General features: G+C 39.0%; 1 protein-coding gene across 1 annotated transcript in view; it reads right to left on the reverse strand.

Annotated features, from left to right (window-relative positions):
- LOC5565244 (nose resistant to fluoxetine protein 6) overlaps positions 1 to 17,938 on the reverse strand; it is a 75,992-nt gene that overhangs the window by 28,120 nt on the left and 29,934 nt on the right. The window contains exon 2 of the mRNA XM_021841775.1: positions 8,696 to 8,844. Coding sequence (XP_021697467.1) covers positions 8,696 to 8,844 — 149 coding nt within the window. The remainder of the gene's footprint in view (positions 1 to 8,695; positions 8,845 to 17,938) is intronic.

A 17,938-nucleotide genomic window follows, 5' to 3' on the forward strand; every position in this document is an offset into this window, starting at 1 on the left:
TGCTTTCTGGCACTCTCCTGTTTGCCTCTCTTCTTCTTGTTCCGGACCTCTTGCCATGGGATATCGCCAGGTCCCCCTCTGAGCACTTCATCCGCCGGTTTTGGATTTACGTTTTTCGGCTTCTTGGATACAGCCTGTCTTTCGTCTCCTGGTGACGACCTATGTCTTTTGGGGGTGAAACTTGGCGTAGTTCCTATTCCCGCTGACCTTTCTTTCCCCTTGCTGTCTTTCCGAGGGGCTATGCCGGTTTTTTCCGGCTGCACTACCGCAGCTGCCAGGGCCTTTTTGGTCGCCGCTAACTCGGTTTCAACAGCTTCAATCCTCTGCATCACTTTCCTCCAGTCCTTGACGGCGGATCCGAGGGTTCCTTGAATCCTTGCCACGAGGTCCTTAATGTCTTTGTGCACGTTGTGCCTCTTATCGACGAATTCCCGAAGCTCATCTACGACGGTTTTCGCCGCTTCCACCTTCGATTGCCTCGGGGGTAACTTCCACGCACTTTGCAGCTGATGTTGCTGCTGTCTCTCACGCTGCTCCTGCTCACTTTGCGACTTATCCCGCCGCTCCTGTTCACGTGTTCGCTGCTCGTGCAGCTCATCTTCGCTCTGCTGGTGTTCCAGCTGCTGCTGTTCCAGCTCCTGCTGTTGGCATTGCTTCGATGGCGACCTCGGCAAGCCACTTTTTGCGAACGGATTCGCTGTTTCACCTACGTTGATGTTGTTAACTTCCATGCTTAAGGGTCCCCCCTCCAAGCCGCTATCTCCACCCGTCGTAAGTAGTCGTCCTTGTGATCCCATGGGTACCTTTGCTTGCAGTGAGGTCCACGCGAGGGCTGACACGGTCCTTCATGGGGTACCGGGTTCAGAGCCAGATCGACGCTAGTCAGGAATATCCATCTGAGCCTACTTCCACCAGCTAAGGTGGCGAGCTTTGAACGTACTAGGAGGCCTGCCACGGTTTTAACGGGACGGGGGCAACCGTTCCATTAGCCCACCTGCCGTTTCAGAATAGTGTCACCCATTCTTACTAAGGAAGTGGAATAGAGCGATCGTCAGCTCTATAACGTCGTGTTGATACAGTCCTTGACCTTGTCCTTGTCCTTGCAGCCAGTATGCCGTAATTAGGATCTTACTGGCATCGATCCTAATGTGCCGGTTGGCACTCCAATGGTTGGGCTAAGGCACTTTGAAAGCGGTACCAGGTCGCTTGTTCAGGGTTACTTACAGATATGTGGTTTTTTGTAGAGATTCACCAGAGCCCACTGATGAACCCCCGCCACATCCTAGGTAGACCGTGCTTGAGCCCCTGGTCAGATGGACCAGACGCTCGGCCACCTCCCGAAGGAAGTACCAAAGGTGGTATTCCATACGGCTGTATGTATGAGTTTCGCTTGGAAAGGGTAAAAATCCCAAGCTTCCACCTGGCACCTCCTCACTCTAGCTGATGTCAGAAGGACAACAGTGCCCAGGTTGCACTACCAGCTAAGTACGCAACCCTTAGCTGGCGGTCTTTGTCATCGTTAGACCCGTGGAAGCGTGAGGTAGGGGCTTGTGAGGACCAGAGCTATGTTGGACGCTCCTTCCTGGTTGTCGACTCACCATTTTGCAACTCTCCTGTGTGTGTGTGTGTGTGTGTGTGTGTGTGTGTGTGTGTGTGTGTGTGTGTGTGTGTGTGTGTGTGTGTGTGTGTGTGTGTGTGTGTGTGTACAATCCATCTCCCACTGACCGGCAGTGCTTTTATGGAAGAAAATTGTATGCATGTATATTTGATACCCTTCGATATCTTTATATCTGCCGACAATTTTAACCCGGGAGATGAAAGGTGATAGCTCTACTGAAATTCCAACGACCCATTTCAAGAATGGCAGTAAATACACACACATTCTGAGGTCATTTTCATATACAGTAAGCCCCGCATAAAAACACCCAGATATCAAATGGATATATGAAATGTTTTTACACTTCCCGAATCGAAAATTAAATTTTCGACCCTGGCACGTATTTAGTTTCAAATGGTAATAGGTGAGTAAATAATAATAATGAACGATTTTACCTGGATGTAATGCTCTTTTTTTCCGTCGCCACACTGAGCTTACCGCCAAATACTATACACTTTTTCACTGCACTGCGCGCATAACATGATCGCTTCACCCGCCCCCGCAGGAGCAAGCGTCACGGTCAAAGGATCACACACTACTAAATTATCTCGCGGATCACGCCACTTCCCCCCCCCCCCCACTGCACTGCGCGCGTAACAAGATTGATCCTGTCTGACCGCTTCACTCGCCCCCGCAGGAGCAAGCGTCACGGTCAAAGGATCACACACTACTCGAGTTGATACGTAGGTCAATTGAAGTGAAAATATCAACGAAAATTGAGATTTTAGAATACCACGTTTGAAAGTTAGAACTGCCTGAACTTTTAGCTCAGAAGACTTGAGGTTCTTCACTGAGGTAAATATCGTTATGATACGATGGTGATCTGATACCTTAAGAATTCTTTTTGAATGGGTTACAATCATTAATGGATGTGTTTTCAGTGGGACAATTAAAATTTTCAGAAACATTTGTATTGCTCACGTTTTTTGCATGGTGTTAGTTTTACCACCAACCGCTGTTCATTTTATCCACATAGTGCAGGTAAAATGAACATTTGCATCGCTTTTTGATAGCGATGAAAATATGTGAAAATTTAGCTATTTTAGTCTGAATCCATGTCGCTGCTATAGATTACATCCCAATTTTTGATGTTAATAGAGCTATACAAATTTATCGTTTTTCTATCAGGAACAAGATGATTTCCTTAAGGTGTTCATTTTACCACCTATATACCTACTGTAGACAACAACCTTCTAGCGGATGAAATCTCAATCAGATTTTCCACCGATTTTTCATCGAACCGTGCAAAATAGAACGGTTGTTTTAATTGAAACTTCTATCAACGTGGTAATGATCACGAATTAAACTGAACATGGTAAGCCTCAAGACGGCTCACAAAAATATCGAGATTTGCATGGTCCATGGTTTCGCATATGTATTTCCGTGTTGCCAAAATCAAACCATGCCAAACAAATAAACTTTCTCAATACATAGAACATTGAAGAAATACTGTTACTGGTTCCACCTAGCAGATGAATTTCCATTCATTTTATTATCGCTGGCCTTCTAGCTCTTCACGATTCCGATATATAGCAGATTAAAACATTATTGCTAGCAACACCTAGTGGATGAATTCTCAACCGGATGTTGCACTGCCAAATAGCCCTTGATCTGTTGAACAAATTTACGAAAGACACTTTCCTTCTAGCTTATCAGAATCTCGAGATACAGAATGTTCGAGAAAATTTGATATTAGCCCCACCTAGGGGATGAATTTTCAGTAAGATTTGCAACTGCCCAAAACTCCTTGATCTGCTGAACAACTTTGCCGAAGACACCAACCTTCTAGCTGATCAGGAACTTGAGATATAGAAGATTGAAGAAAAATTGTATCTGGCGCCACCTTGCGGAGAAATTTTCAACTAATTTTGTTATTGCCAGATAGCCCTTAGTCTGTTGAGCAACTTTGTCGAAGACACCAACCTTCTAGCTCATCTGGATTTTGAGATATTCGTTGAATGGACGATGTGGCCAATTTTGGTACCCCAGAACAATCCGAAATGACTCCGGATCCACGTGGACCATATTCCCAAGTTTCCTGGACCATAAACTAGAAAAGTTTTTCGGGAAGTTCTGAAAATTTCAACAAAATCCATCGAAAAACAAAAAAAGTTATGCACACTTTAGAGTGTTTTTTGCATTTGAAATGTTGCTGCTGGGAGGGAGAAACCAATACAAAATTTCTCTACGTCACAGTGAGCCGAGATTTTGCTGTCACGAACTGTCACTGTGAGCCCAGATCTAAAACAATGAACAAATATGATAAAAGCGCGTAATTGATTAAAACATATTTTTGCATTTTACTAAATGTGACAAAAAATCTATTGAAAAGCTATTCATGCTTATTCAAAAGTAATGTCACAATAGCACCTTTTATTCTGATTGAATATAAAGTATTCAAATACGAATCATTTTACTTTTTCCACTAAAAACGAAAATGAAATGCATAGAAAATTTTGGCCGTTTTTCCATGTTTGTCCAGGACGATCGAAGGAACACAACAAAAGAAAACTAGCCATTTTCATCAAGTCTGCCTTGATTGTCGTTGGCAAGCTGGAGTTTTCTTGCAGTTCGAAATAACTTTGTGTCATATTTCGTGTGTAATATCGGTGCCTCCCTCCCAGGTTGGCTGGATGAAGGTTAATCACCCTGCTGAGGATAACCCGTTCCAAGCATTTACCGAGTGTATTCAGTAAACATATAGGCCTATATGATCTTGGAACCCCGGGCGATTTTTCTGGCTTCGGAAATAATACCAGTTTCTGAATTTTCCATATTTCTGGAAATTGACCATCGTCCAGGCATTTCTGCATAACCTTCTTTACCATATCTGCATATCTGCACAACTCGGATCTGTCGGGAGCGTTACTGATTTCCGCCTGATGTCCGAGGTCCATGTAACACCTCATCGGTGGCTTCTCGGCTCGGGAGACGAGTCTCAGCGAACAAACCGACCATCCAATTTTCATCTTTTCATTCTCCACTAGGTTGTTGGCTGCGGCCACTGGTAGCCCAATCATCGCTAACACCGTACAACTTTCAAAGTCGGATTGTCATGGCCACATCTCCAACATCGCACTGCGATCGCAACTCCTGTTGCAGATCATCATTGGATGTGATCTCGTCCATCCTATCTGCACTGGTATCCAGGTATCAACCACTGCCTCCTGAGTTAAGGTGAAGATGAATCGAAGCCAAACATAAAAATTTTAAGAGCACAAATCTGGAGAACCGAGCACTTGTTTGAGCTGAAAACTTAATCGATTGGTCACCAGCTGGGAGGGAGGCACCGATACTACACACTAGTGATCTTTTATAAGAGAGATTCGCGGAAGCTGACTTATCTGTCAAAGTGTGAGCCAATCGAGCAGCGAGGGCTGTCAAAGCGTGAGCCAAACGAACATCCCAAGTAACCACAAGCATTAAGGTATTATCGTATTTTAACTTTAATTCAACGAGTGCAATGCATCATTGCTTTTATTCTGCAATATGCGTGCAGTAATGCTTTAATTCCATTTTATGAATGCAATGTAGCATTGTTCTATTGTAGCAATGAAATGTGCATTAATGGGTGATATACGGTCACCATTCAATGCTTCATTGCATCATATTACTCAATGCTTCATCGCAACAAAAATGGCAAGATTTCATTGCTCTATTTATTGTGAATTTTTCGCTCATTAAGGAAAATAGACTATAAAAATACTTAAATATTCCTAATGAAAATTCGCCACAAGAAATCTTGTTGAAATTCGTAGATTTGTCTTACGAGAAACCAGAATTTGAAAACAAAAAATAAGCAACAACCTGGAATTGAACCAAAAACCTTACGATTGATAGGCCCGTGCGTACACCACACGGCTATCGATGATTCAATATGCCGAGATGCTAAAACGATACATAAAACGTGAAGATTTAGCCCTTACACAATGAAAACAAAACAAAATCTCAACAGCAAAAAAGCGACAGCCGTGGTAAACTTGCGGAAGTGCAACAGTCATGTCCACTTACTTATTGCGCACTTCACCCCAAATTGGACTATCACAAAATTCGTAGAGTGCAAAAAAAGTGTGATAAGGGTTCACGCTTGCATCGGATCATTAAAACGTATTCGGTACACTTGTTTCTTGAACCACAAGGAATAAGTGTACTACAAACACCATCATGATTCTACGTAATCCTGAGCTGCTTACACACTTTGAAGCAGCTTACACACTTGGGACGGTCCATCTTGGAGTGAAATCGACAATATTTATCACTGGTAACGAAAGGGTGCTGCTTGAAGTTGCACAATTTTCCCAGCCAAGACATGCAGCATTCATGGTCCGGAGGATAGGCGCGGCGAGTCATTGAAAACATCACACAATTAATTTGGGTTCAAATCCCAGCGAAAGGAAGTAAACAAAATACACATATGAATCATACCAAAAAAAGCAACATCCAACGAACGAAAATATTTTTGTGTTTCTATTTTTGGTCCTTTCTTTCTTGCATTAAGTACACTTTGGCTAAAGCTTTTATACGATACAGACAGTAACTATACTTTAGCAATTGCCAACATAGAGCTAGGAAATGTAGCCGCATTCACACTTTAATAGCGCCCTTTTCCACTTTAATACTGCAATAATGAGACATGTAATGCAGTATGACTTTATATGCCATATTTCATAGAAGCATATAAAGTGATATTGATGCAACTATATACAGCTGTATGGTTACTTGGGATGCGTTATGTTTGTTTTGAACTTTTCTTGAGAAGTAATGTAATCCGCATGAAATTATTTCGGTGAAAGTTGTTTCGCATGAAGCAAAAAATATGAAATATTTCCCTTTTTTTAATTTTTGTCAATGCGATTTTTAGATGTTGATCGTGTGAGATATAGAATCCATTGCGTTAAAGTATGGCAATAGAATTGATCACAGCAGTCGGTTTCCTGTGTGAAGAACAACTGTCACTTGCACACTTGCATTCATTCTGCACTTGTGAACTGGCACTTGCCTGGGTAAGTTGTGCGTGCATCGCGTAGAGGGTGATTCCTTTTCTATCAATAATCGAAACTCTACATTGGCGATCCTACCAGTTTTCTGCTAATTTACAGAAAGATACCTGGTATTTCTATATTTGTCTAATAGGAGGAATCACCCTTCAGCGTTGCAAGAGTAAAGATAGTGAAAATAGAAAAAATAGAAGAACAGAATGTAATTTCCGGTTCTCCTTATGAGATTTGTTTTCTGCTTGTGCGAAAAAAAAGTGTGACATAAATGCGCAATAAAAAGTTCCTGAAGTAACCGAAAGTATACGGTAGTGTGTGAAGTGAATAAAATGGATAAAATTAAAATAAAATTAAATCGATCTTGTTGTTTTGCCTTGAGCAAATGTCAGATCGAAAAGCTTACAGCGTGTTGTTTGCCGTGGAGAAAGGAAAGTCCCGGCAATGTCCGCTGCCGAAAAGCTTACAGCGCGTTGTTTGCCATGGGGAAAATGATCCCCGGTAATGTCCGCTGCCGAAATGTTCCAGTGTGGAAAGATGGTCCCCGGCAATGTCCGCTGCCGGAAAGTTTACAGCGTGTTGTTTTCCGTGGGGAAAAATGGTCCCTGGCAATGTCCGCTGCCGGAATGTTCCAGCGTGTTGATTAGCTTGGGGAAAGATGATCCCCGGCAACGTGCACGCTGTGTCCGAAGTGTCACTAAGCTCTATAGAGACGGCACTGTCCGCTGTCAAAGCTGGTTTCGATAACTTCGTAACGTTTCTTTGGACACATTTGAAATTAGAAGTTTGGAGCAAATTGTAGTCTCGAGAATAAAGACCCGAGAATGTCTGCTGGCGATTCAGCAAAAAAATCAAGAATGTTTTGCTTCGTTCCTGGAAAACTGAGTTACATCAATAATCAAAACTCCACAGATCGTTTCTGCTGTTTTTAGTTTTAGTTTGGATATGTAGCTCAAAGATCTATAACAAAACAAAATACACTTTTTAGCAATGAGGAAGACATGTCCGTGTTACAATATAATTCTCGACGCCGAGCAAAATCAGCACTGCTGGTATGTTGCCAAATGATTCCATTTTACTTCCGCTTATCTCTCTATAAAGGATCACTACTACACACCAAATTTGACACAGAGTTTTTTCAAACTGCAAGAAAACTCCAGCTTACCAACGACAATCAAGGCAGACTTGATGAAAATCGCTCGTTTTCTTTTGTTGTGTACCTTCGATCTTTTCGGACATACATGGAAAGAGGGCCAAAGTTTTCTATGCATTTCATTTCCGTTTTTATTGGAAAATTAAAATGACGCGTATTTGAATACTTTATATTCAATCAGATTAGAAGGACATTTGTTTTGATCAATTACGCGCTTTTTCCATGTTAGTCCATTTTTTTAGATCCGGGCTCACAGTGACAGTTCGTGACAGCATAAACTCGGCTCACTATGACGTACATAAATTTCGTATCGGTTTCTCCCTCCCAGGTCACCACCAGCTGGTGATCAATCGATTAAGTTTTCAGCTGAAACGGATATTTTGTTCTCCAGATTCGTGCTCTTGAAAATTTGAGGTTTGGCTTCAATTCAACTTCACCTTAAGGCTTTTACGCATGCTTCGTTGGCCAAAGACTCAGCAATCCTTTTGATAGGCCAAGCTTTTGATCACCGGATCGTTTTTCAGCTCGAAAAGCATTTCTCCTCTCTGAGTACGCCTCGTTCTGACCACGTTCTCTCCGAGGTCTTTTAGCTTCGGATCACGTCTGACCTTACGAAGAATCGCTGCGCACGTGGTTTTGTCGTTCGCTTTAACTAGCATTTTTCTACAGTAGACAAATCAATAAAAGGTCGTTTTATTTTGAGATTTTGATTTGTCTTGTTAATGATTATCACGATGACTTTCAACTTTGAAAGAAATTCTCCATCATCAACCCAATGCATTTTGTATTATCATGGAGTGAACCGTGATACAGATCAATTAGCACTTGCTACGTGCGAGCGTCCGACAATGTTCAATCGCAAGAGCCTTATCACCCGCGAAAAATAACACCTACCTGAATTAATCTCCACAGCTCCGAACGATTGTCCGGTTTGATGACCGACCGAGCGACACAATAGGCCGGATCGGGTGATTCATAAGTGGTGAAGCACTCGTCGTAATCATCGTAGGCATATATTCGCGGCATTCGGTAGTACTGGTCCACTGAAAAGAAATACACGAGGAAAGAACAACGAAAGAAAGCATTAAAATCAGTTAACAAAGCGCCTATGGCACGTGGACATTATCGTATCGTAAAGTTTACGACCACTATCGGAGTCGTCAATCACAATGCATAAAATTGTGTGGAACTTTCCCGAACAGCAATCATATGCAAAGTGGAGGTAATGGTCAAACCCCATCTGCAGAAGATGATTGCCGGGTGGAATGACTTGATCTTCCCATTTCTGTTGCAAATCAAATCTTATAGGTGTAAATAATGGAGGGAATAGCCTACGAAGAAATGGGATTCGCACGATAAAACCGATGCCTGACCTGAGACGTGAGTGTCAGGTGGTTTAAAAGGAAGGCAGAGAAGATGGTACCGTAAAACGGGGTAACATTGATAGTTATTGGATGAAAATCTGATAACTGGACATCTATATGACCCATGCAAATAGTGTTTTGTAAAATTTTCAGCTTTCTAGGTGGAGATTTAAAGGTGGCCCAAAGATGATGTAGGTTTATAAGGAAATTACTATGGAGAAATTTTGAGAAATGTTCCAAACACGCTAGTGCTGTAATGTAAGTACAAACTTATTATCCCATTGTAAAACTCATTCTTCAAACCATAATAAAGAAATTTGTTGAAGAGAGAAATTCAATCCGACGGATAGCAGAATACATATTCATGAGTTTGTTTTCTATTATTTAGCTCAATATTGGATTATAGCCCTGCAAACATGTAAAAAAATCCCAAACAAAATTAGCTCAAAAGAGAATTGTTTCTTCAGCAACATCCTTCATTAAGGTTTGAAGAATGAGTTTTCAATATGGGATGATAAGCTTCTACTTAAATTACAGTATTAGCGTGTTTGGAGCATTTCTCAAAATTTCTCCATAGTAATTCCCATATAAACCTACATTGCCTTTGGACTATCTCTAAATCACCACCTAGAGAGCTGAAAATTTCACAGAACACTATTTTTATGGTAAGGATGGTAAGGAGCATATGAGAAATTGGATTTTCAAACTTTTTTAAAATTTGAACCACCCTAGTGAACAATTCGTTACCCACATTAAGATTTAATCGATTTTTTCAACATGTATGTAGTCTCCATACAAAATTATTCTTTTCCAAACAACCAAAAAATATTTTTTCACAATTGAAAGTACTATGAACTTTGTTCATAAGTATTATTTCTCACATGGAGTTTGAGTTTTGTGACAAATTAGCCCGTACAGGCCTGAGTGAAAGCAAAAATACTGAAACTCTAACCGCTTAGCGAATTCTTAACGGATTCAAATGATTTGTTGTCAGTTCACTGGCCTACATTTCTAGTTTCTAGAAGTAACCAAAGGAACTCGGAAATATTTCTGTTGCCAGAGTTATTCCGGTGGGTCACTGGGTCAAGTCGGGTAAAAAAGGGCTATTTTTTGGGACATGCCAAGTTACATTTATTTATTTTCAATGACAATTATTTTAATTTGCATAAATCATTAAGTTCTGATGTTGAACATTATAAATGAATAGTTTTGCACCGTTTAAAATATACCGGATGTGGCCCTTCGAACGAAATGCCCTGAAGAACCGGCTATAGATTTGTTGGATACTAAATCGTTTCATTTCTCGAAAAGTAGAAATCAAACATAATTGTTCACTAAAATGCGTACCCATACCCGTACCCCAGATGTTCAGATACAAATTGGCCACTTTATCGTAAGTTTGAGGCGTCCTGGGACCTGAGAATGGTCATTTGTAGGATTAATCAAATGCAAAACTCATAGTTATCCAATTCAATCGTTTCTCAAAAGGTTTACACTGATGCAATTTTCTTAAAATTCCGTCATGTAGTGTCCACATTATAGCCGATTCCGGAAATTACCAGTGACTTGAAATTTGCCTACCTCCAGGGGCACAAACGCACAGTACCCTTCTCTCCCGACCTGACCCAGTGATCCACCGGAATTACTCCGGCCACAGGAATATTTCCGCGTTCCTCTGACCACTTCTAGAAACTAGATATGTGTGCCAGTGAACTGACAGAAAATCATTTGAATCCGTTAATAATTCGCTGAGCGGTAAGGGTTTTAGAATTTTTGTTTGCACTCAGGCCTATACGGGTTAAGCAAATTAATTGCCATACAAGCTGGAAAACTTGAATGCAAGTTGGCTGATATAGTAAAATTATACAGTTTCAACAGTCAATATCTCATTAACTAGACGTGCTATGATATTTTTGAAAACGGCAATGGATTCAGCACCACTTAATTGAGTAAATAGCGGGATTTTGGTGCTTGAGACAAAAACGTGTTCCGCAGTGTTATTCCTCTAAAGACGGGATATAAGCTGTTTATCAACTCGTTCGCGGTTATTTTGCTCCATGTCGGATTAAATTCTAATAAATTTTAGTAATAGGTTTCGCGAATTCATACTAGCATTAACAATGGTTATGATAGTTCTGCTAGTTTTTGTTTCCTTCATATAAATTTTCATATCTTTGGGCCACTATATTAGGTCGTTTTTGGTGCACATCAATCGCGAGTGTTTTATAAAATTATGAACAAATAAAGTTGATTTTAGAACATATTTACAGCATTTCAATGTAAGGTCAGAATAAGTCTTACTTAACATTGAAAAAAAAATACATTTTACAGTGAGAGATTCTCTCCTATCTTGCTTTCTTTCGATTATAACAGTGCAATATACACAAAAAACGCAACAGAAGAGGTTAATGGGGCTTGGTTATTGGTTGAAGAAAAAGTAAACAAAAAGAACCTTCCAATGTTAGATAGATCCTTTTGAAAAGTTACGCGAGAAATATTAAAAACATTTCTTGTCACCTTCCATCGAACTGTGTCGAGGTGGAAAGACAATAAATTAATAAAAATTCAGGTAAATTTATAATTTCTGTACTCCAATATATTACAAAAGGAATTATTTGCCACATAACCCATCAAATCAAAATGTCAGGTTTTTACTTTTCATAATTTGATTTTTCATAACAATACAGGTTTTTAAACCATAATATTAAGTTTTAGTGAGAGAAAGCATTAAATTGATAGAAATCAACAAATACATCTTTCAAATTGTGTTCTGGTTATTTACAATTTACAACATGAAATCAAATTTAAATTGTGTCAATTTGATTTGACAACTGTGTAAAATTCGGTTAGGGACCGTCCATAAATGACGTAGCATTTAAGGGAAGAGGACGGATCTACGTTTTTGTGGCGAACCATGTATTAGGTATGGGATAATTGACTAAGATGGGGTAGGGGGGACGGCGTATTCAAAAATTGTCCAAAATATGTTACGTCATTTATGGACGCTGCTTTAGTAAATATGTTAAAATAAAATTGAAGAAAATTGGCACTCGAAAATATATTGTCCTTCTTAAGTATGTTTTACTTAGAACTTGACCGCACAAATCGAGCGCTTACTCCAAGAGGAGAAAAACGTACAAAAATTCTTAGCACATCATTTTGTGGCATTTTAATTGGGCTCCAAGGGAAAAATATTTCTCTGCGATCATTTCTCCCAAGTTTTCAACGAAACTGTGCAAAAATCTCTCACATCTTTCGCGTTCCACCTTCGATAACTTTTGAAAATAACGGGTGTTCAGAAAAATATGAGACTGATTTCGATACCTTTCTGTAAAGAAAAGAGCATTTTCGTCCATTTATTACGTACGGGTTTATGGAGAAAAGGGAGGTTTGAGTTTTCTTACATGCCATACACTTTATTTATCATTTTCATACAAAAAATCTTATCATGGGGGGCGGGGGAGTTGACAAATCGCGAATATTGTCCCGAATACAGCCCCTAAGAGAATTGCATTTTGGACTCTCTGGGGCGTGATTTTTTCGCTCGGGTGCTGTCAGTTCAATCGAAGATGGCGTCGAAACAGCAAGCATTCCTTGAGCGTGTTGTAGGTACGCACGATGTACCATATTAAGAAGGTGATATATTCCGAAAACTGACAGCTACTCGAAGACGTCATTCCGAACCACCTCGAACACATTTGTTAAAAAAAGTGATCTAGTGGTCCGGAAGGTATATGGTACAATAGGATTGACATCATATGTTCATAAAGTAGAAGCATTAACCTTAGAATGCTAATGCCACGTGCTGACAGCTTGAGTACCGGTCCTCAAAGTGTCAAATAAATTTTAAAATCATTCACTACAACATGGCATCGAACAAACGATGAAAAGATACAGTTGAAGGTAATAATAAACTATTTTTTTGTGAGAACAGCGCCATTAGCGTTCTACTAATAATATTTCTATTGTTCATAATCAAACTGGATATTTACACCAGTAAAAAGCCTGCCTTGTTTATTTTTATGCCGTGGCACACAACAAAAGAAAACTAGCAATTTTCATCAAGTCTGCATTGATTTTTATTGGCAAGTTGTAGTTAGGGTAACGTATATAACTTGGACAGGCAGGTCGTTCTATGCTCATTTACAGAGATGATCATGATGGATGAGATGATGAGGAATTTATGTACCAAAAATCATGTATTGCATTATTAATACACTATGCTACTTATTTATGATGGCCATTTTCACAACAATTACAAATTGTATTCAAAAATATCAAAATTGTAAATTATATCAACAGAACATCTGTGAAACCTACGAATGCAAGAGGATGTACATTTCAAGAACATACATTAAACCCAATAATAGCGCTCAGAATTGGCATTCATTAAAAGTATAAAGGTGGCAATATGATAAAATATGTCTAAAATTGAAGCTTAGTTCATCTAAAATCTTAACATGAGCATATAAGGCATAAATCAGGTGGTGTCCAAAATAGATTACGGTTTTTGTTCAGTTGATGAAACGCGCTGGAATATCGCATGCAAGCATACTTGCAGGCATATTTCGTGAATCTGATGATATATGCTTGCATTAAACGAAATTATTGATTATCACTAATATCCACTAACATCCAATAAGCGAAAAAATGCATAAGTCACATGTAAACTCTTAAAACATTATGATATGACCGTTTTTTAAGAAATTATTGAAAAGATATTGAGATAACGCCCCTGTCCAAATTATATTCTAATGAGGCTGTCCAAAATGTGGTTTATGGTCGAAAGACAAAACGTTGAAAGGACAAAAGATCGAAAGACAAAAGGTCGAAAGTGATTTGCTTGGTGGGAAATTTTTCATTTGAAAAAAGATTTTCGACCTTTTGTCCCTCCTTTTTTGTTCTTCGATCTTATGTCCTTTCGACTTTTTGTCTTCCGACCTTCTGTCCTTTCGACCTTTTATCTTTCGACCTTTTGTCATAGATTCCCAAAATGTATATCTGATGTCCGAAATGTATAACAGACAGGCTAGTAAAGAACGCAATTTTGGCAGCTAATGCTACAGTTTGCAGGCTTTTTCTCTCCAGAAAGTCAAAATGAGACATTACCCAGGTAACCAATAAGCCGTATATTGGGCCAAAATGTTGATTTACGGCTGATATAATGGCAATAAGCCGTTAAATAGCACTATATGAGCCGTATATAAGGAATTAGCCCGATATACGGCTTATGGTTACCTGGGTAGGCATATAAGTATCATCGTAATAAAATATTAGTATCTAAGGTAGTTAATCGCTCGCCGTTTTCAGGCATATCCTTAGCCTGTCCAAAATACATAATTTACCCTATGTTGCAGTTTGAAAAAAAAAATTGTTTCATTTTTCGTGTGTAGTATCTGTGCCGCCCTCCCAGGTCCAAACCAGAAGATAATAAAAATCAATACATTGGTTTTTCTCTCCCAAGAGTTAAGAATGGGCTATGTACTATTAAAAATGTATACCGTAAAACGGGGTAACATTGATAATGCGGTTAACTTTGATAGTGCGAGACCCACAACATACTAAACGAAATAACAAAGTTTCTGTTAATCAGTTAAGCAAAACGAATGCAAAAGTAAAGAGTACCGTAAAACGGGGTAACTTTGATAGTTTTTTCGAAGAAAACTTGAATATTTTTGCATGCTGTTTCAAAGATTTACAGTTTATATTTTTAAAACAAGTACTGGCATCCTAGCAATCGATTACAGTCGATGAATTGGCAAAAGATTCATTTTGAATGGATATATAATTTTTCATATAATCGAAAGTTGGTTTTCTGTTTTGGGGTACCGTAAACCGGGGGCAAATTGATCACTGGGGCGTATTTGATCAGGTCGGTACTGAATAGTATTTCCTTTCGAGGATGCTTAATACTTCGTTGCACAGAAAGAAAAATCCATGTGAATTTCAGCGCAAAATCATGCACATGAAGGGAATGCCAGATATGTCGCAAATTTGCATGACATATCGTGTAAAATTACATCAACATCATGTAAATTTATGCGACTTTTCGCGTAATCGGTTAGAGTCCATGCTAGATTACACGATGTGTAGCTAAAACTTACATGATGTTATTGTAATTTTACATGATGTGACATGTAAATTTGCGACATATCTGGCATTCCCTTTATGTGCATGATTTTACGCTGAAATTTACATGGATTTTTCTTTCTGTGTGGCATCACAGACATTTCATGTTTTCTAGTTTATAGATGCCTAAACTATTTCATTTGTATTAGGGCCGGTTTTGCATAGAAATATTCACACTTTTTGAAGGTGTTTAATAATAATGTTGGAAATGACGGTACTAAACAATCCGCTGGTGCGAAGACTGCATGCAAACTTTGAGTATGAAAAATGTTGTGTAAGCTTCATTATGAACTGCAGAACTCATTTTTGAAATCATACACCATTACAAAAATAGTGTTTTGGTTATAAAACCGTTTATTGTTGAATAACGTGCTTATTTCAAGGAAAATTGCATACATTTAGGCGTTTTATGCAGATTTACATAGTTTAATTTAGCAATAAAATGTATATCAGCATGAGTTGTAAGAATTTTGACATCATTTTCAGATTCAGGAGACCCATATTTAGTAGATAGGGAAATTTTACTTTTTAAAATATGCTCTATTATATAGTGATCCATTTCACCCCAATGTGTCATTTTCAATTTTTGATATTAGAACTAATTTTATGGAATGTTAAATTAAATTTCATAAAAAATCGGTTACATAAATTGATAGAGAATCAATGAAGTACCGTAAAACGGGGTAACTTTGATAGTTTTTCCGAAGAAAACTTGAATATTTATGCATGCTGATTCAAAGAATTATAATTTATATTTTTAAAACAAGTACAGGTATGTTCCGTTTTTATCACGTTCCGATTTTATCACGCTCCGATTTTGTCACGTTCCGATTTCGTCAACAAATTATTCCGTTTTTATCAACAAAAAATAAATATTTTTTTTTAAATTTTCAAAATGTTTCGAATATAAACTAAATACTTATTTTGAAGCAATTGAAATGCTATTTAATAGCCTCAGAGTTGAATTTCCGTCATTTTGTTAATATTGAACATCTACGATACATGGTAGATGTCAAGTCATATACGATTCAATAAGGTTTGACTTCTTCTTATGCAATTATTCAATAGGAGTTTTCAAATGTAGCATGTTCTGGTGGATAAGATTGGCCCATCTTTTTACAATCGAGAGTTGCTCTTGCCACGTCCTAGCAACAATAAGCAAAATTAAGCAATTTGTAGAATACTTGTTTTTAATTAATTATGATTCGTGGCTTACGGCTAATCAGCCGAGTGGAAGTTTAACAACTACCGAAAAACTAATCATTAGATATGCTTTGCACTTGTCCATTTAATCCAATTGCAAAGTATATGTAATGTTTAGTTTTTCAGTAGTTGTCAATCTGTAGAAGATTTTGTTGCCAGAACTGGCTGATAGACTTACATGATTATTTCACTCTAGCATTGGTCAAATGTTCTTGGAATATTATCTGTAATAACTGTGTTGGCTTTCCAGTGACAGTTGGTGATAAGATCCCTTAACTTTTGAGAGCTCGCAATCTAAGCCAGCTATCTCCTCTCTCTCAGTCATTTAATATTATTTTTACTCAACAAAAAACTACAGCATAAGTTAGTTTATTGCCAGTCTATTTGTGATCTTACGTGAAGTTCCAAACGCAATGGTAGCGGAACGGCAACGAAAAGCGGAACCGGATAACCAGCATGAATCACACCATCTTAACTGAGCTGCTACAGCTCATGCTGGCGAACTGGTTCCGCTTTCCGTTGCCGTTTCGCTATCGTTGCGTTTGGGCCTTAAATCTAAAAGGCGATGGTGTTGCTGTTCTAGATTGGCGATTAGTGCATCCTTGTCGAAGTTGGTAGTAATAACTTTAGAAGAAAGATCACCACAATCACAATCACATCGTGTAAAGCTACAACAACATCATGTAAATTTATGCCAATTATCGCGTAATTGGTTAGAGTTCATGCTAGATTACACGATGTCTAGCGGAAACTTGTATGATGTTATTGTAATTTTACACGATGTGACGTGTAAATTTGGGACATTTCTGGCATTTCCTTCATGTGCATGATTTTACGCTGAAATTTACATGGATTTTCTTTCTGTGTAAGTATTCATTTCATTTGCAAAACTTTCGCAACACAACTCCACATTTAATCATCAATCGGTTGTGACCAAGTATCCAAAAAATGTACCGTAAAATGGGGTGAAGTTGATCACTTTTGAGAAATTCTGTTTCAAGTAGGATGCATATTGTTGGGGGACGAGAAACTCACTTCGATAGCCTTGCAATAATTCCTCCAACACTCGAAGATGTATTCGACCTTGACCAAGGTCAATGTTTTAATAGGTAACAAGGTTTTATTATTCAGGGGGGTCCGTAGCCTTGAGGTAACGCTTTCGCTTCATAAGCGGAAGGTCATGGATTCAATTCCCAGCCCCTCCAAAAAATAACCCGTCCAGCCACCAGAAGACGCCGCACGGAGGACCGTGCTTAGGAGGGGAGCACATCCATCCTCCGTCAGTTTCAGATGGTGACTGAGACAAACTGACCCACTTCGCAGGCAGCTAGCCTCAAACGACTCAGGAACACGGCAAAACGAACCACCGCAAGAGCAATTGACTATGGCTTATGGAAATCGATTGGACCAACAGCAGAGCACTCTCCTACCTGCTCGGTGT

Source organism: Aedes aegypti, chromosome 2 (assembly GCF_002204515.2).
Source record: "Aedes aegypti strain LVP_AGWG chromosome 2, AaegL5.0 Primary Assembly, whole genome shotgun sequence".
Classification (NCBI taxonomy): domain Eukaryota; kingdom Metazoa; phylum Arthropoda; class Insecta; order Diptera; family Culicidae; genus Aedes; species Aedes aegypti.